The sequence below is a fragment of the Pagrus major genome, chromosome 14, assembly GCF_040436345.1.
Source record: "Pagrus major chromosome 14, Pma_NU_1.0".
NCBI classification, from domain to species: Eukaryota; Metazoa; Chordata; class Actinopteri; order Spariformes; family Sparidae; genus Pagrus; species Pagrus major.
In genome coordinates, this window is record NC_133228.1 from 15,434,395 (window position 1) to 15,454,707 (window position 20,313).

The following is a 20,313-nucleotide window of genomic DNA, read 5'->3' on the forward strand; positions in this document are numbered from 1 at the left end:
GGGACTACACAAAGGAATGACTCTCAGAAATGTCCCACACATGGCAAAATACTGAGAAAATAAAGACTGGGTGAGGGTCTGCAGATACAGACACTCCAACACTTGTAAAGGGTAATTTGTGATGATTGAGAGGGATTATTTTTGTACGAGTCTATACATTGCTTCTTTAAAAACCTGCATATTACACCTTTAACACTGAATATACAAAGACATTAAGTGTGGAACATAAGAGCAACAAGTGGATTTGATATTTGAAGAATCACCAGGTCCATGTAAACTAACTACAAGAGCAGCGAAATTAACCTGGATTACTAAATGTAAGAATATATTTTGCATTAACAAAATGAAAATGTGGTTCATGAGAATGGCTATTCAGTGCAAATACACACAACAAACAGAAACCACTTTGAAAACAGTATTGTTTTTTTGGTATGTGGTCCAAAGAGCTGCATGCACAGGTAGACCTTCAACTTGTTCAACATCTACAAAGCCTTCTATCCATGGATCAATGCAATTTGCAAACGAGTACATTCATCCAATTTGTCTTACCTTGTAAAAGTTCTATCCATTCGAAGAATAAATAACAGAAAACAAAAAAAGGGGGTGGGGGCTAAATTACAGGGTTCTAATACAGCTAAAAAACAAGGATGTAAATATAGACAAATTCAATATGAAAAACAGTATGCAGTCCAAAATTTACATTTAATATAAATGAGCAACACGCGTAGAGGAATTGACCAAATGCATCGAGTACCTCAGTTAACATTTTTTATTACAACACCATCTAGTTTTAATCAAAAGCAGAGAAACATTTACAAACATACCAACCATGAAAAGAATAAATGAGGATGAGAGGGAGGGGTGGGGAAGAAAACATCACATATGCACCCTATAAAAACTGATCTCTAAACTTAATGTACACAGTACAGCGAGCCGAGGAAAAATAAAAAACAAATAGGATGTAATGTTTGTGTCTTCTAGTCTGGGATTGTGTGCAGTATTTTGTGTCTTTGCAAGAAAAGAAGCATCACATGTAGTCATCTTCATGTCAAATAAAACATCATAAAAATAAAAGAGCTGTTTGGAAAGTTTCTTTTCTTTCATCTTTAGTTACCATGAGTATAGGTGTTTAGATAACATAGCCTTACACAGGTCAGGGTCTTCCATCCACTGCTCTTAGTCAGGCAGACAAGATGAACAGACAGAGAGAAGGATGGGTGGAGACGGAGAGGAGAGGAGAGATGGAGGGGTGGAGGAGGAAGAGGTGGTTGTAATCCTGTCCGGTCATGCAGGGTTGGGAGGTGGTGGTGGCGCAGTGAAATTCGTCCTCCTTTTCCTTCCATCCATCCTTGATCCTCGTTAGCTGAAAGGTGTCAAAATGAAGGGTGGAGTTTGGTTTCGAGGCAGCCCAATAGTCAACACTTTCTCCCTCCCTCACTATTAAACCTCTAGACTACACATACATAGTGCACACCAGGGCTGGGTTCAATTCACCATCACTTTGAGTCACAAGGTTGGCAGGTCCACCCACTTACTGAACATTTTAATGAGAAAAGGGCTGTGTCATCAAGGATATCTGCAAATTTTATATACACTGTTTTCAGAGACTTTTTCCTGTTAGAAAATGTATGTTTAATTGTCTTAATGCTCTGTTGATTGTGTATTGCCCCCAACCCTAGCACAGACAGAAACATGCAAACTTGAACAGGAAATATCAAAGAAGCCATTTGGAAATCTATCGGAGTATACACACACTCATCAGAAAATATAACAATAGTCAGTCGAGCCGATGCCTAAATATATCACTGTTATATTTGAAACGGTTTGTATGCATGTAAAGAAAACTCATAAATGCTTGCATGTTATATGTAGCTCTTTTGACAGACAACAACTGACATCAATATAGAAAATGTATGTTTAAAGACGCTGGACAGTGAAGCTGGACATTTTTGTTACACAATTGTGTACACTGAATTACATATTCTGGGATGAAAATTAGGGAAAATGTTGATATCTAAAAAACGTCATATAATGTGCACCTGGTTTAACCAGAACAGTTCTGCACTTTGTAGTGTCATGACTGTTTTGTGCGATTTGCAAATTGATGGTAAACTGGGCCAATATAGTTTTTGAAATGAAACTTTACATGCTGTACTGTGCTTTTAAGAAGACAACATCGCAGTAATTCTCACCTGAAATCAACTTATCAATATCATTGCTAGAATGCAACTACCACTAATAGTGGTTTCTTTTAAATTTACCCTCCATTTGTCATTCATATTTTCCTTATAACCCTTAATTCTGGACACGAGGTACAGAGCTAAAAGACTATAAAGTGAACACTTAACCCACTGTGAAACATACCATAGAAACAGTGCATGATTGGTTGCGACACAACCAATTTTTTCTGGAAATTAACAAATACAGGGGTAAAACACAGAAAGGACAAAAAAGAGCTGTAGATAAAAACACAAAACTACGAAGAGAAAGGCACGCATCTGACTCAGGCAAAACAGGTGATACTTAGCCACACCCACCTAGTGAGATTTTTTTGTAAACATACAACAGAAATATGTAATTTCAATGTAATTTAGTATACCTCTTTATAGTCTAGTAAACATACTGCCAGTGAATAAACTATTCTAATCTATACTTCACACTATTGGAAGTCCAGTATGCAGAGTACAGGGAAATGGAAAGGCAAACTCTTTTATAATTTATCAATGACGGCAGGAACGGTCAATTAGACTGAACAAAGGCGAATCACCTCTGAACAGATAATTTAGCAGATGAAATGACAACAGTTCTGCAAGAGACACTTCAAATTTGCTAGGTATTCCTGTCAATTTTCAATCAAATTTATTCAGCCTCAATGACACATTGTTTTGCTTTACAATTAGAACCGATACTTGCACCAAAAATGCCTAACTTACAGGCAGGTCATATAAGTACAGATGATTTTACATGGTTCAAATGCATATTGAAAATCAGCATGTTTTTGCTGTAAAAATTGTTTTGTTTTACATGGTGCATGGCTACAGATAAATACAGTTCAGCCGACAATAAAAAATTGTTTACAGAACACAGTGGTCAAATGTTCAAAAGGGACTTTAACATAAGTGCAAGTGGGAACGAGCACGACTGAACTTTTATCAATGGTCACATTACATCAATATATCAGACTAACAAATCTTTTGCCACATTATAAAATGTACCATAGGAGTCAAACCAGGGTCAAGCAGTCCATGAAATCCCCTCAGACCTTTATCTGCAGCCCGAGATGTGATACTTACCATGTAAAAATTCATTTTTGGATATCACCTTGTCAATAACAATTATGTCTACAGAGAGGCTTGAAGAATGCGCCCAGTATTTCTGAAAATAGTGCAAAAGGTGTGGAACATTTATACTTTTGCAATTCGACTTGTTATGGCAACTACATAGCTGATTCGTTGAATATAAAAAATATCCCTCCTAAACTCTACACACTGGTCCTTTAAGAATAATTGTAATTTTCCTACTTTATACCTTTCCCTTTGGCCATGTTACATATAACAAGTATAATTTCCTTCCTGAGATTTAAATGGGCATGAATACTAATTGCTCACCTGAAAACTATTTGACCCTGGTTTAACATGAGCAAATACTGTATTTGTTTGAAAAGGACATCAAGGCTGTGATCCCGAACAAACACACACCTACAGACAGACTGAGGTGATAGCATTAGGTCATTTCAGCCTGGTGCAAACAGTATACATTCCCCCATGGCAATATGAACAGATAAAACAGTGTTAATGCACATCTTTGGAAACAACAAAGAGCTGAACCACTATCAGGAATAAAAGCAATATGCTTATTTCTCAATACTGCAAAGGCAGATTTTGAACTTTAGTCATTTCATTTACACTGCGAGAAACATCTTAAAATATACTCAACAATTGCATTTTGTCATCTACATGTTACCAAAAGTAATCAGGCCTTGTGCCCACTGGGGATCTCATAACTAACGGATAACAAAATGTGTCAGGAGACTGCAGTCATTGCTGTCACAATGCTATGATACAAATGCAGGGCTAGTTTTTACATTTAGTTGTTGACATTCTAAAAAAGAGGTACAAATATGCTGTAATGGTGTGTTCACACAGAAAGTGAAGCAAGATTTACTGTGGGATCACTTCTGTATTTGTGTTACTCGCACAAGAGATTAGTTGCCAAAACACTTTTTTTTGTTGCTGTACGCTAGCTCTAAGCTAGAGAGCAACAGCACACACAGAGGGTTTGTCTACGTGCTTAAATTTAGTTCAGCCTCTGACTCAACTCAGCACTCACCAGAGACTGGTTCTGTCTCTTTTCCCAGATCGAACAGCTGCTCTGCCCCTCCGCTTGACCCAAATACTACCTACACAACACTCTGCATATCCCCTTGACACAAGCAAAATTTACTTTTGCTCCAGTTCAATATTTTCATGTTGTGTGATGATGCAAATTTTCCATCAACTGGCACAAATAGACACAAATTTGCGTCCTGGATCTTTGAAGTGAAAACATCACCCTCTTTCTGTGTGAACACACCGTAACTATAAAGAAATGTGAAAAAATATACGTTTGCTGCCAAAATTAACAGGAAAAACGTATTTTTTGTAAAGAGGTTCCCGGTGGACACAAAAACTTTCCTTTCGGTAAAAACTCTAGTGTTGGACAGGGGGGTGTAACAGAGATTAGATCAACTAGATTAATGAAAAACGCAGCACAACTCTACACTATAACACATGACCACATGACAGATTACTGAGACAGTTTCTAAATTACATTCTTTTGGGTTTAAGGTTTTGCCTGCTTTCAGAATTCAGCAACCCCACAAGCAGAACCACCCCGTTAATATTTCTCAGGTTTGGAGAAATTGGGACACTTATGAGAAAGTGTATATAGAAATAATGTGTCTAATGTATAGAGTGTATGTCCTGCTGTGAATGCAACTAAATTAAGACTGTGAATGAAGTTTATGTCTGAAAGAGAAATATTATTTGGGGTGATGCGCAACTGTGAAGAGATGCTGAAGGCTCCATTTCACCTGTTAGTCTCTGCTCTATAAAATACACCAGATATCTCAGTGCTTTGGCATTAAAGAACATCACGACACAAACCATCGCTCAAACCAGATATTTCAACTGCTGTTCCAAAACTTTACAAAAAGGTTAACATGTTGGTCAACACGCAAGTGACGCAATGGAAGACAGCATCTTCCAACAAAGATTACAAAATGATGGGTGAAACCCTAACCCCTAGAATCCATGAAAAACACCAGTGTGTCTCAGAAATTAGCCTTAACAATGTATACCCCGTATAATTTCGGACAACACACCATTGAAAATGTGGCATCAATATTAGCTGGTGTCAAGAAGCTTGAGTTAAATTCATCTACAACTCATCCAAGACTTTACAACCAAAAAGCCAGCACGCCACATAATACGATGAGCCAAAAAACTCAACACTCGCATGATCTCTTGCCAACAAAGGATGAATTACAGTTTCATAATCAACACTGCTGCCTGAACAGAAATAATTTCAAAGTACATACAAGAGTCACACAAAAACCAAATATTAAATGTCAATTTCTATGCATCACTCAATGACCAGTAACAATTAGCATTGCATCACCATTAAAATGAAGGCTTTTCTTGTATTGTATATGTTCAATATTATATTGAATGATTGTATTATATAAAATTATGATTTAACTGAATCAGGCAACTCAACTAAAAAAAATTAAATGAGCAAAACCTTGGGATATGAAAACATTTATTTTTTATCCTAGCTTTCAATTTCCCAATTAAAATGTTATATTTCCGCCAATAATATGAATAAGATTCGATCCTTAACGGACAGCAATTCTGATTGTCAACAAATAATTTCATTCAAAAGCACTGTTCAATCCAAGCAGAATATCAAATTGTGTTTTTTCCTTTGACCTTTGCCTAAAAACATGACTTATGTGACATTATGTCTAATAAGGGCATCAACATTAACATCTATGTTCTCAGAACATGATATGGAAAGGTATATTTTTTCATTCACCTCAATGTCTTAAATTGAGGTACAATATTTCAAAAGTGAGGCTGCAAAACATTCAATTTGACAACAGTAAAATGTCAGAAAATATTACTGACATGCAAAAATGGCACAATCACTTTGTCAAAATTTTGTGTCCAAAAATCATCAGACACTTTTTGATTATGGTACTCATAACATGACAGTGAAATATACTAAACTTATAAACCGAAATGTAATATGTATACAACATTACTGTGAATGCAACATTTACAAAGAGTTGATGTGTCTACTATTGACAAGATGAACAATGTAATTTTTTTCTTTCTAAAAATACAATCCAATCCGAACAAACAGGCCACACAAAAAGTACTGTAAAATGATAGGGCAATACTTTGACATCTGAAACCAATGAGGCCAATCAGTCAAGGAACTATTGTTACAAACAAACTGACAAACCAATTCAGCAGTCACAATACACTTCAGTTTAACTCAAATGGAATGAAATGGCAACCAAGTACTGAAGCTTGATATTCAAGCCAGAATTTTTTTTAAATCTTTTTGTGGCCCACTAGCTATAGTTGCTGGTAAAAGCAAAATTTTATGAGCCAAAACAATGTTTTTCAAAAGGTGTATCTACAGAGTCTCTGAACTGCCAGAAAACAGAGTAGAAAACCTTACCCACCACAGCCAAATAAGACTGTTTTCTTGCTATGCATATGTTTATGTTATCTTTAAGATAATTCATTGTTTTATTTAGATTTCTTTTTTTTGGCTGAAAGCAACAAGTGGCTGACAAATTTTGCAATTACCAGCATCAGAGGCGTGTAGACCAAAAAGTAACAATGAATCCAAAAAGTGAAATTCCGGTAACTATCAGTGTATTTTCTGATTTGGGGAGAATCATAGCATAGATACAACTCTTACAAAACTCTCTGTGGAAAGCAGCAAGGTGAATACATAAAGTCCATATTGCACACATTCTCTGAAAGACCAAACACACAATAACACAAGTGTTCATTATGATTTTTTTTAAAGAAAGCAGACTTACCTTACACCTACCTGAAACCAAAGGACTGAGTTTTGAAAGTCATTTCCTTGCTCACCTCTTCTGTCACATATTAATAGACCGACATTTAAATTAACGTTTATGTCATTCTATATTGTAAACTCTTCATAATTTATTTGGTTTAACACCATTTGACCTTCAGAATTTTTAACAATGATCAAAGCAAAAAGTGAGCAATCAAAAGGACTTTTTCAACCTCAACATTGGTATTTTCTTCCACTTTCATGTAGTTTAGGTTATTTGAGCCTGAACCAGACTGGCTCATTCCAGGTCTAAGACAAATGTAGTGATGAAGAAGACAGATAAAAGCTTATGACAGAAGAAAATAATACAGGAAAAGTTGTACCCACCTCCCTTGACGTCTAGCGGTGTCGGTACTCTCTCTCCCTCTCTCTCTCACGGTCTCTGTCGCGATCCCTCTCACGATGGCGGTCCCTTTCCCGGCTGCGTTCTCGGTAGTAATCCTCATGTCGGTCGCGACTGCGAGACTTGTGACGTCGGCTCTTTTCTCTGGAGCGGCTGTGGTCTCGTTCCCTTGAACGCTCTCGCCTGGCAGAGACAGGCATCATTGGACTGTGTTCCAGGGTTTCAAAGGTCTTAGATACTGTTCTAATATCCAATCATACAAATTGGTTAACATCTTTTTAGTATAGCTTCAATCTCACAATAAATGGCTACTTCACTATAATGTATTGAAGTCTTACCTGGAGGCGGATCCGTAGCTCTTTGACTCAATGCCGTGGAGACAGTCCTGCAGGGAACTGATGAGGACCTTGCAGCGGTCGTCTGCTGACACTTTGGACTGTTTAATCAGACTGATGGCTGTCACCAAGGTCTCTATAGCGCTGCCATAGTCAGCTAAAGAGAACACAAGGTTGCATTAAGCTTTAATTGGCTACCAGTTTTGGTCTTCTGAGCACACCCATTGCAAGTATGTATCCTGTATTACTATGTATGTTACCTGCACTGGCGTCAGACACTGCTCTGGATATGGCGCTGGAGGAGATGGCTCTGTTCCTGTTCATGATCTCCTCAAACTCTGCCTCGCTCAGAGGTGTCCGTGACGCCTCCATCTCCCTGGAACAGACATAAACAAACAAGGGTCACGGTGTGAGTTAAGTCAGTTACAAGAATGTATCTGGAATGAACATAAATTTGTGTGCTTATTATTCATTTATAATTATTAATTATTATAATTATTATTATAACTCAACCACTCATATTCTTACCGGCCTCCAGGACCATAGTCCCCTCTTTCATATGGTGGCGGGCGTCCGTATGGGTCGTTTGGTCCAGGGGGCCCTCGGTTGTCGTTGGGGGGCATGTTGTTGTTGCCGGGTGGGGGAAAGAACGCAGGATTGACGTGAGGTGCCGGAGGTGGTCCACCTGGTGGGGGGCCTGGCATGTGTGGAGGTGGAGCCAAAGCCATCGGGGGCCCAATGGGGCCTGGAGGACGAGGAGGGAAGGGTCCTGGGGGAGGTGGGCCCTGTTGAGGGGGTGGGGGACCTGGGGGAGGGCCGTAACCTGGAGGAGGGGGGCCTGGGGGCAGGGGACCCATTGGAGGCTGGCCGAACTGACCAGGGAAGAGCACAGGGGGAGGAGGCCTGTCGCCACGATTTGGAGGACCAGCGAGGGGAGGGGGGAGGCCCTGGCCAGGAGGTGGAGGTCCCGGAGGGCCGGGGGGACCAGGTGGACCTGGAGGGGGACGTGGGGGACCCTGCATGCCACCTAAAAGACAGCACAAATGACAAAACAGAAGTGCATGAGACAAAGTAAGATCAAAAACTATTTGTCTATGTTAAAGCAGGTAGAGCTCTCCCAAACTGTTTTGAGTTTAATGGTGAAATCACAATATCTCAGGCAGGCTCAGCCAATTTATCAGTCGGTCTAACTCTGATTTTATCATCCAGGAGCTGCCTGTATTTTCCCTGTTTTCCTTCATTTGAAGATGCCTTTTTAGGTACCTAACAAGGAAGTTTAAAGCAGGGACAATGACAAAGACAGATAAGGAAGAGCAAGCCATAGTTTGGGAAGAACAAATGACAAAAGGCCACAAAATAATGCTGCAAATGACATCAAAAGGAAACAGAACGGATGATGAGATACAATCGCAGACTTTTTTTTTTATATATGTCAGAGGCCCCTGCTGAGAGGGTGCACTGCCAGAGTGAGCCCCAAGAGTTTAGCATGGCAAACTCATATATTTGAGATACTGTAAATATTGCAGTAAGCAAATATATTATTCCATGCAAGGGCCACTCATGAGATGTCATGACAGGCAAATAGGGACTACAAGGTTTTGAAGTTTGAGGATGCGTTTAGTTTAAAATCTCTCACGCAACTGCATGAAGAAACAATCTAAAGTGGAAATGTTTCCTTGACATCAAGTCTTTACACATCCCTAAAGCATTACATGAAGAGGTTCAGAAGTACCGTACGTATTCTGACTAGATTTAAAAAGTAAAAAATTGTAATATGCTTGAGGCAGTATGAATGTGGTTGAGTAGGCAGGGTGGCCTTCAAAAAACTTGCTGTGTGTTTCTGCCTCTTCAGTCTAGAGTATGTTCTTTCTAAAAAACACTTTGTTTGAATTTATGATCTCAACTGACCTCAAAAGAATAAATCACATCTCTAACTTGCTTTAATGTGAACACAAAAATATTTACTTTGGCCTCATGTAGGGCCAACAGCATTAGTGGGAAACTGTCTATTAATGGATTTACTTTGGTGAGAAACTCAGCTGTTTTTGGGGCATTCAACCAGACAGTTTTAATGGCAAAACTACTACCAATAAACAGCTGAGGGTTAGGATAAAAAGGTGATCGATCAAATCAATCAGATCAATCGAGGTGTTTCACCTCTGCCGCGCCAGCTCCCGTTCCTGCCCCCCGGCGGGAAGGGATTGAAACTCATATCCATCAGAGGGCCATCTTGGTGCCTAATCAGATCTGGTCTCATCCCCGAGCCTAATGGGGAAGAAAGCAAACCAATCACAACTCTTCCCTTCGTAAACTTTCCTCCTAACTGAAGGCCTGTTACAGCCCAGCAGCATGGGGCACCAGCCGCTAAGCGAAAGAAGAGATGTGAAAAAGGTGGGATGGCGGGAAAAAGACATAAAAATGGAAAAAAAAAAGAGAAAAGCTGGCAACTCCACTCGCTCCCACTACATGTGTAAGGCGGCCAATCCAAGATTTGCGAGGAGTTTAAAGTTGGTAGCTTGCCAAGTAAAGCTGAGCAAGCTGCTTGTCAGGGAATGGTGTTGGAAATGTCAGTCAGCAGAAAACTGCAGCCAGGGAAGGATTATTTGTTCAACTGGAGGTGAAGAGGGACAAAGAAAGAACAAACCAGATGGGGAAGGAATCATGCAATAACACATCCCTGCCAGGAGATTTAATGGGTGAAAGCTCCCTCACAAGAAACAACACACTACAACAGACGAGTCTTGAGTCCATGCGGGTGTGAGTAGTAGCAAAGCCTGGACTGTGCTAACAGAGCAGCACTGCCAGACAGAAAGCAGAATTTCAATTAATCTCACTTCCAGTTTTCAAGGCACTTGTCACACCGTGATGGTTATTTCAATCTGTTGCACTGCTATATTATTGTAGAAAAAAAAAATCCCCACATGAATGACAAAAGCCTGAAAACATCAAATAAAAAAGGGCTTCTTATAACAATACCAGGTCTTAATCAGGAATCCACTAACCCATAAACCTGAGCAGGTGATGGAACACGCAGAACAGAATTCAGCTCGTTTATCAGCGATTTTCTTTCTTTTCTGCCATGAACTCACCTTGTGTGGAACGGCACGACCAACACACCAAGTGTCAGCTGCTGACTGCAGTGTTGCAATGTTCATTGCATATGTTTAGTAAAAATTAGACCTGTTGTAGCATAAACTGTAATTAATATAATCTACTTACTATCCCTTCCATCTGATTTATGCCCTTTTTAAATAATATCTTTATCTTTAACTGATAGGAGCGTTGTCTCTACCATACTGGTGTAAACACTTGTTACCAAACTAACCAGGAAAGTGTGGTGGTGGCCCTCCAGGCCCGACAGGCCCAGGGAAGCGATCTCCTCCGGGGCCAGGTGGTCCAGGGAACCTGCCTCTGCCTCGACCCATGGGGAAACCTCCACGAGGGCCGGCGCCAGGGGGACCAGCTTTACCTTCCCCAGACATCTGGCCTGACTGGGTACCTGTTATATGTGAGTAAATCCATTTAATATGCTATAAATAATAAATGTGCATTTGTTCATAAGACTGTACATAAAGTCCTCTAAAGTTGTCCATTTTGCTGTAGTGCAAGTGCATCTTCAGCAGACTAACTGATGCGTCACAACAAGTGTGCAAGTTAAATTAACACTCGCAGAGTATATTTTCAAATATGCCAGGCATTGCGTGCGCTCGTCCTACTTACTTTTGCGTGACTGCATCTCAAACTGGCTGAGCGACTGTTTGTTGCATGGCGTGACGATGGGATTCTGTCCATGGAGCTCCCTCTTTGACAGCAGCTCCATTAACTTCCTGGATGATGCCTCTGAGCCCACACACACAAGTGCAAACCTGCAAGATGAATGAAGAGGATATACAAAAGTTAGTGCTCAATTAAAAAATGTTTTATTGTCTCGTGACTTTGATTCCTTGTGTTTAATTGACTGTACTGACACTGGCTAAAACAAAATATTTCCACCATTACCCATAACAGTAACTTCGCTCCTATCAATATGTACCAATTAGTAATTATCATAACCCATTGTAGGCTGTGATTTAGTCCAATCATGTATCAAATTGATCATAAAGAACTCACCCTTTTGATTGGCCGTTGGCTCTGTTTTCAAAGAACTTGATCTCCAGCACATCTGTGATGCCTATCGACCGGATAGCTTCTGTCAGGTCCTCATCTGTCGTCCACTGCATAACAAAAGACAGCACCATTATATTTGTACTGAGTTGTCTAATTTGATATTAATGTAATGTTTTAAAAGTTGCAGATAAAGGTCTACAGTTGGCATGGCACAGAATTCTCCGATACCCACCCATGTGAGGTTTCCTATGTACAGGGCAATCCTTTTGCCTGTGTAGGTGTACACAACGTTGGGTGGGGCACTCTTCCCTCCCTCTGAGCCACCTGGTGCAGGCAATGTGTCCAGGTAGTCACGGTCTTCTGGAGCATCACCATTGTTGGCTGATGGGGATATTACGTCGTCATACAGGTCGATCTGCTCGTGGACTGGGTAGTCAGCTTCCTGCTAAGCATGAGAGTAACATTTCAGTCAAACAAGTATGACGCATTATGAGCAGTTCTGAGACTTTGATTATAACCGCCTAATCGATGACTGAGGAAGTTGCTAAACAACAACTTGGGTAGGCGTCTGGTTTTGCTGGTCTGGTGTACGATTTTAAAGGAACAGTTGGCCTCAAAATGAAAATTCATTTTTGGAGCTTTATACAAAACAGTGCAGCGTTCTCCTGAGTAACTTAAGTAAATGGGGATTTGTTTTAAGACACACAAAATAAATTAAATAAAACAGCTTATCCTGTTAAATCCAAGTCTCCAGACGCCCTGAGATTTAACATTGATTTGAAAAGACCTTATTTACACCCTTTTTAAAGCTGAAACCTCACTGTAGCAGCTGAGCTAAAGGCATTGACACGCACTTGAAGTGGGTGCAAAAGCTTGGCCAGGCACTGAGGGTGTAGATATCGCCTTTTCAAATCAATTTGGAATCTTTGTGTTTCTGGAAAATTTTGCTTGTGCCGGACGGGCTATATAGAGTCAGTTAATGTTTATTTTCATTTTTGTAACGTTTAAAACAGGTCCCCATCCTCTTCAGCTGTTTAGGAGAATGCTGCAACACTATGCTGCTCCAGGAATGTTTTGTGAAAACTACGAAACTTCACCCGACTCTCCATTGGCATGAAGGTGAGTAGATCATGAATATTTTCATTTGTGGGTGAACTGTTCCTTCAAAACGGTTTAATTTTATTAAAACTGACCAATTCAGCATTTGTCAGGTGTAGGTGGAGAGAGCTAGTAGCATGTGGCTACTTCGCAAATGCCCTGTGATAGCCACAGGTTGTTACCCTCCTGTGTTTAGCTAGTTTATCTAAACTAGAACTGAGTTATGACTCAGACCAGCCTCCGTGTAGAGACCTCTCATCAGTAATTAGTTATGCAGGTTCTGCTGTCTATGCCACATGCCACTATGCTTCTATAAAAATCCTCATAATGATCAATCCTATCCACTCTACCCTAAAGCTGGTAGAAAACTTGGTGTCAAGCTGTTAAATAGAAACACTGTGAGTCAAATTTCAGGGAGTGTAATCTTAGATTTCTTTGACTGCCCGGGGCAAGTAAACACCTCAGTAATATTTTCTGTGTATTTAACCAAGTGAAGTGCAATCTGACTGTAACTAAATCCAAGCAGAACAGTCATTTTGTAAAAGAATTAATAGTGTAGCAGATACTCGCAAATTGTAGAGTGCATGTACACCAACTTATTGATAAGGTCGTGTTTGTAGAGCATAAAAAAGGCACCAGTCAAAGACTCAGGAGCAGCTTCAACCGACTTTCAAACATTAACTTATTTTTAATCGGTAGCATCAAGCATAGCTGAGCAACTCTCTAATACGCCAGCCTCGGGTTTAATTATCCATCAGAAAACTCATTAATGAAACGTGAAAAGTGCGACTTCAGTGAACTCCAAACACGAGCAGATGGATGCATGTTGAGAGCGCACAATGGCTAATCATAACACACGCAAGAGCCTGTCGTCTCTTTACCATGTTGGTGGACATATCGTATTCTCTAAATAACCTGCAAACAACAAATTATTTGCACCCCAGATTAGACTGATAAAACTTTTCGGCCTGTAAAGAAAAGGGGCGTGTGTGGAGAATGAAAACATATATAGCATCAAGGCTACACGATGCTAACGATTCTTAACGTTACATCCCCTAAATGTGTCTCCAATTCATATAATTAACGTTTCATGTCTTACCATTGACAACAATTCAATTAGTTGCGTTTCAACCTACAGTTTGCGTGCATAAACTGGCAGCAAAAATTACGCAAGAAGTTAACTTACGACATAATTACTCGCAAAGCAGCTAACGCTAGCTAGCTAACGCAACTGCGTTTGTTTGGCTTGCTAGCCCGCCACAGACGGGCCAGGCCGAGGCCTGAGCTATGACTGCTGGACAATGAAAAAGATGGCTTTTTGCATGGACCCTAATAAATAATACACATCTGCACATTGCATATAATTTACTATATGCAGCATACGCCGTGTTTAACGTCGACGACTTCACTCGGTGCAACCTTTCGAGCCGATAACTTGCTGAAGATGCAGGTTGGCAGCATGGAGAGAGGCGGCCTGTATGTCAGGGAAGCTCGTTTGACAAGCAAAGCAGGCCACTCTCCGATTATAATAGCGACAAAAGATTTAACAAATATGCAGAAAATAGCACGCTTATTCTGAATGTGCTGAGTGTGGATTTCATACCTCTCTAAATTCCTCCTCTACGTCGGCGTAGATGTCGATGTGATCCACACCGTCCGCCATTTTCCTCTGGCCCGTCGCTCTCTCCGCCTGGCGGTGCAGAGCAACAAACAATGAGGGGAGACTAGCGCCCCTGCTGGTCGACTTCAGTAACTACAACAGCTGCTGCAGATCATGTAAACACCCTGACAATCAAAGTAGTTTATTCTAGTCATTATAGTTTAATAAAGAGCCAAGTATAGCCCGGAAATATTTTAATTATATATTATATAATTATATAACTTCAAATCTGGACTTGTCCCATAAAGATGATATAATAATTTGTTCAAAAGTTTCCTGTTTCTCATAATATAGACTTGACTAGGGCATATGCATTTACATATAATAATAATAATAATAATAATAATAATAATAATAATAACTCCTAACTTTTTATCTGTTCTTTCCTTTCCTGACAAAAATGGGCTTCCCTAATCTACACCCCGGACGTCATATTGGAAAAATAGGGAGGATTATATCAAATGAAAAGCTGAGTAGTTTTAGTATCATCATAGGATGTGTTGTATTGTTTTATAATCCCCCAGAAGAGAGGTGATGAGGATTTTGTGTTTTACTGTTGGGTTTTTCTATTTGCGGTTGTTTTGTGTGATTTATTATGTTTTTTTAAATTTACGGTTGTGATTTTCTATTTGCAGTTGTGTTTTGTGATTTGTTGTTGTGTTTTCCTGTTTGCTCTTGTGTTTTCTTATTTGCCGTTGTTATTTGCACTTCAGGGCCACCACAGGCTGGCACCCCTGAATACAGACAATAAAAAACTTTACTGGATAATGCTATATGCTTGATGAGTCATTTGTATATTATACTGCAGCATCTGAAAATCAAATCAAACAATCCTGATGCTGCATCGTTGTTCATATTTTCAGTTGAAGGACATAAAAGCAATGCATTAATAATCAATCAAAATATTTCAAAATATTTTTTTAATGACTTTGTGGATGGCTGTGATGTTTCAGACAGTTACCAGAATTAAATTTTCAAACAATATCAAATACTTCAAGCACTTTGTGAACAAAAGGTTTTTACTGAGAGCATAAAAGCTCTTGACTGATTGTTGAAATTCTAGTTAAACACATTTATGAAAAATATAGGTTTGTTGTCAGAGGTTATTGGGATTTGTTCCATTTCTCTATAAAATAGATGCTATAGTCTCTTCGAATTCCCTTTTCTATTCTCTGTTTTAGCCTGGTATTACTGTTAGTATCTTTATATTTACACTGACAATCACACACAGACAACAAATACAGTACAAAAACCATATGGACAGTTTAATTGACTCGGTACAAATCATGGCGTCAGTCAACCAACATACAATGTGGACGCATGTCAATCATACATTATACAGAATACTGTATACTGGAAATCACAAACAAAATCAGACAGTTACATAAACAGGCAAATTCTCAGGCAATTTTGTCATCAGTCAGTAACTTAAAGACATGCTTTGTAAGGTGATTCAGAGATAAAATAGAAAAACGCTACGGGAACACTCACAGCCCAAAATACAATGAAATGATTTAGTTAAAAATATGAAACACAAGCAAATACAAAAATACCCTATATGCAATTTAATTTACACTGTTAATTTACATTGCAATTACATATATGACATTTCTAAATGAGATGAAATTACACTGAACATTTTTTTTCATACGACATCTTGTTTTCCAGAGTGAGTGCTTCCATTATTGTTGTTTTAATCATGAATTTATAACATGTAATTGTTATTTATGGCGAGTAATAAGAACAACCTACATGGCAATGGGACCTAAGTAAAGTAGATGCAAACAGTCTCCAGCAAATGCATCGCTGTCATCTTAAAACATAATTTTTGTTTTAATTCCAGTAACATTTATGTTTCGGTACAACTGTATCTTTGTAGGGGAATACATTGTACCATGTAATTGCATTTTGTGATTGAAAAAATCTTATCTAAAGAAATTTTGAATTAATGATTGTAGATCTACATCCTGTGAATGTTTCAATTTCCAATCAAACGGACAAAAATAACTGAATACAGTATGCACAAACACACAGAAAGACACAGCTGATAAAGACAGAAAGGCAGACATTTTTTAAAAGATAATGTCACAGAAACAAACATTTTTGGGATGTAATCCATGTATAAACTCAAAAATCTTCTTTATATTTATATTTATGTGAATTTTATATATAATTCCATTACTTTCTTGGCACTGAGCCATCACCCTTTCAGATTTGCAGAAGATTCACAGAAACTAATATTGCAAACGACCTTGTAAAACATTCTAGCAGCAACACTGATGTTACACAACAATGTTTACCATATATCGCTGTAGCCCTTCTCTCCCTTCTCTCATTCATTGCTTAAAAAAGCGTGTAGTCTGTAGATGAAGCGTTCAGCATGACAGAGGATTCAATGTGCATGCTTGCAGCTGCATATATAATATGCATGTGTGTCTGCAATATACAATTCAGTGAGATATGGGAAATGAGAGACATATTTTCCCCCCTGGACTTTTTTGTTGCATCTTGTGACTCATAATCCCCCTTCATCAGTGCACGTTGGCTACCACCTGCATCTCTTTAGTCCCTTTTCATTTTGAGATTCAAAGTGGTGTGAGAAAGAAACTTATGGAAAAGTCTCCATGGCAACAACAGCCCATTAACTTGATTTCTTTGCAGTTTTAAATGCTCGAACACCACATCCAAGGTCAGTCGTGAGAGACTAGGTTTGTGGTTATCGTGAGCAAAATGTGCAGTATTAGTTTAAAAAAGAAATCCACTTGAGGTGTCCAGTATCCAAACACATCTCTTGACTCATTCCAATCTCCTCTTTTAAATGAGAATGGGCGAAACAGCCAAGTCGTCCATCATCAGGAAGCAAGTGCAGAGAAGGAGAGACAGGTGAGGAAGAGGGAGGCTGAGAGAGATATAACAGACGCTCCTCCACAGTCATTGGCATTTTCCTACAGGGACAAAAGAGAAAGTGATTTCACATTGCGTTGAAGCATAAAGTTTATAAAAGCGTGCTTAGCCAAGCACGTCAAACACTTGGCGCTGGACAGACGCAGAGGGGGAAAATACATAAATAGACTACGCACACTAGATAATGCTCCCATGAACATTTATTACCTACATGTGTGACGTTTTGGGTGCAAGCAGTCATGTACTTTTTTTTGTTAAACCTTTTCATATACATTTTATGCAACCAAGCAAAGTATGATAGCAGATATAGAAGCTGTGACTGATAGCAACAGTACATCACCCAATTAGAAAATACTATTTGGTTCACAGTAGTGTATTAAGACACTAAGTAAGTAAGAAACGAGGTGTGTTTTATCAAAATTTAGACGCTTGATCAAAGCTGCTTTACACCATCTCCAGGGTGATTCATGGGTAATCAACCAATGAGAAGCTAACCTGGGCGTGGTAGGCGTGGCAGGACTCGGGGCGTCGGCGAATCTTCTGTGACCTCATCCTGTCACACTTCACCGAGGCATTATGTGCAGCGCAGTCAAGGAGCGACAACTTGAGCAGGAGAGGTTTCTCTCGAATTCTCATTCAAATATTAATACAAGCATTTGGGGCAGAAAATTACACATTTCACAAACACACCATAGCAGGCACAAGGAATATGAGTAAGAGGGGGCAGCTTGGTTCAAGGCGAGGAGCTTAATCAAAACAAAATTATAGCGTTCACGGTGGGAAGCTGGTAAGAGATTGTGTCCTTGTTGCTACATTATGGAATCCTGCTTGTTGGTCTGTCCGCACCCTCTGCAGAGAAAGAGAGGGAGTTTGCAGCAACAGCACTGCAGTACAAAGACAGGGCAGCAAACTGATCATGTTTATAGGTACATTTTGATCACTTACTTATAGTATATTTTTAAGGTACAGATGTAGAGTACAGCTCTGGTCTACCTTTTCTTCTTTCCACTAACATCGAGCAAATGTTAAGTCTAACTCTAACGATCATTAGATAAAGGATAGATAAACTAACATCCTCCATCAATACCAGAATATCAAAGGATATATTTGACTTCTTTGGGCTCCATGTTGATGGGTGGGTACTGTCTGGAGCAGTCGCAGTCTGCCTGCACCACCAGCATCAACAGGTTGCTCTCTGGGATCTGTTGCACCACAAACATCCTGACGCACACAAACACATGCATAGAAAAAGTGTGAAAATATGCACACAAACAAAAGCACAGAGAAAGAAAACCTCTCTTGTAATGTATGATATTAATACTTTGTCCAGTAGGGGACACCAAGCCAGGGCAGATTAAATGTCCATGATGACCTGTTTGACTGATTTATTTTTAAATAATCAGTATTTTATAGAATTTTTATATTAAATTTGTCACATTCAGGTCCAAAAATCAAATGACCACTATATACTGTAAATATAAAATGAAAGAAAAAAATAATAAATACACATCAAATGTATAATCCTACACTGATACGGATCATAATCTAATCTAATTCACAGACTGTTACATTGATAAAAACCCTCAAAACTCAAATAATAATGATTGTTTCTATGAAAATAATAAAATAAATGAAAATAATTCCCAAGATTTATTTGAGTTGGTCGTACTGGATAATAAAGTGGACCTAACATTTGGAAATCTAAGAATCTTGCGGTCCTGTAAGCTTTTTGTGCTGCGTTATACCTCTCTTAGCCTCATGAGGGCGTTCACACTCAACCTATGATCACAAACCTGCTGAAATAATAAAGTAACCACAGGACCACAGCTTCTTCTCTCTCTGTCAAACACACACACCTATCCTCTCCCCCCTCCTTTTACCTCCCCCCGTTTTTTCCATCTCTGTTTCTGTCACCTTCTCTCCCCCATCTCTCTGCTTTTTCATTTTACCTCTCTTAATACTTCCTCTCAGTTTTCCAGCCTCTCTCTCACTCTCCACACGCTTCTCGGTCTTTCTCTAACCTCGCGCACCCTGATCCAATTCCGTTCCTTTCTACTTATTTCCCTCTTCCTGACACTCTTGTATAAACACACGCAGCTCTCAGTATGCAGAGCAGAGCAAAGCCGTAGAAAATGGATTTTGGAAGGACAATTTAATATGACTGGTCTGGGGCTTAGAGAGGACTGCAGTGCAGATTTGTGTGTGCATAAGTGTGCATGAGTGTGTGCTTACTTTTGGCAGCGTCCGCACTTGATAATGCTGTTGGTCTCTTTGACTGACGGCTCGTAGACGAAGCTGGGGTACTCGGTGTCACACGGCTGCAGGATGTCCCCTTTTTTCTTATGAGCTGAGGCTAACAGAGGAATAGACGGGGTCATGTCTTGAGGTTAGGAATTAGATTAAGTGTGTGACGTTTTGTTGTTGAGTGACAGGCTGAGAGAGTGTAATAGGAGAACTCTGGGTGCTATTTAAATGCTTCACACTTGGGCCATTTATTGCTCTTTCTACCATGACCAGAGGTGCTCTAGCTTTTTGTCAACTCCAAGCAAAAGGGAATTTGGTGTGTGTGTGCAGGTAATAATGGCTTTGACATCTGGATGTGAGCTATGCTTCCTGTCTGACTTCCCCAGCATTACATTCGTTTCAGTGTAAGACTTTGCTTAGTTCTTGTTTTGAAGAACGTGCCAGTTGCCCCTTTTCCCACTGAGAGCTTCTTACATAATCAG

At 39.5% G+C, this 20,313-nt stretch overlaps 2 protein-coding genes across 8 annotated transcripts in view; both read right to left on the reverse strand.

The window, feature by feature from the left end:
* Positions 1-754: 754 nt before the first annotated feature.
* Positions 755-14,722, reverse strand: cpsf6 (cleavage and polyadenylation specific factor 6). Of its 7 annotated transcripts, none has more exons than XM_073480297.1 (11): positions 14,627-14,722; positions 12,158-12,367; positions 11,929-12,032; positions 11,539-11,684; positions 11,144-11,317; positions 9,976-10,083; positions 8,347-8,845; positions 8,079-8,194; positions 7,822-7,975; positions 7,468-7,666; positions 755-1,363 (listed from the first exon to the last, which is right to left on the reverse strand). In XM_073480297.1, the coding sequence occupies exons 1-10, from the start codon at positions 14,684-14,686 to the stop codon at positions 7,480-7,482; spliced, it is 1,758 nt and encodes a 585-aa protein (XP_073336398.1). In that variant the 5' UTR covers positions 14,687-14,722; the 3' UTR covers positions 755-1,363; positions 7,468-7,479. The 7 variants fall into 7 exon arrangements, with proteins under 7 accessions (XP_073336398.1, XP_073336397.1, XP_073336401.1 ...); XM_073480296.1 differs by having other exon boundaries at positions 12,158-12,370; XM_073480295.1 differs by having other exon boundaries at positions 1,275-1,363; positions 7,468-7,726.
* Positions 14,723-15,922: 1,200 nt separating this feature from the next.
* Positions 15,923-20,313, reverse strand: part of cacna2d4a (calcium channel, voltage-dependent, alpha 2/delta subunit 4a) — an 89,558-nt gene continuing 85,167 nt past the window's right edge. Inside the window, exons 37-40 of the mRNA XM_073480956.1 lie at positions 19,820-19,940; positions 18,690-18,808; positions 18,083-18,162; positions 15,923-17,628 (exon numbers count right to left, since the gene is read on the reverse strand). Coding sequence (XP_073337057.1) covers positions 17,536-17,628; positions 18,083-18,162; positions 18,690-18,808; positions 19,820-19,940 — 413 coding nt within the window. The 3' untranslated portion in view covers positions 15,923-17,535. The remainder of the gene's footprint in view (positions 17,629-18,082; positions 18,163-18,689; positions 18,809-19,819; positions 19,941-20,313) is intronic.

Coding starts and splice junctions, on each gene's coding strand:
- cpsf6 (XM_073480294.1), bottom strand. CDS start 14,686: ATGGCGGACGGTGTGGATCACATCGACATCTACGCCGACGTAGAGGAG. Junction 11,685..11,928: donor GCCAACGGCCAATCAAAAGG/GTGAGTTCTTTA, acceptor TTCATCTTGCAG/GTTTGCACTTGTGTGTGTGG. Junction 8,195..8,346: donor GACTATGGTCCTGGAGGCCG/GTAAGAATATGA, acceptor TGTCTGTTCCAG/GGAGATGGAGGCGTCACGGA.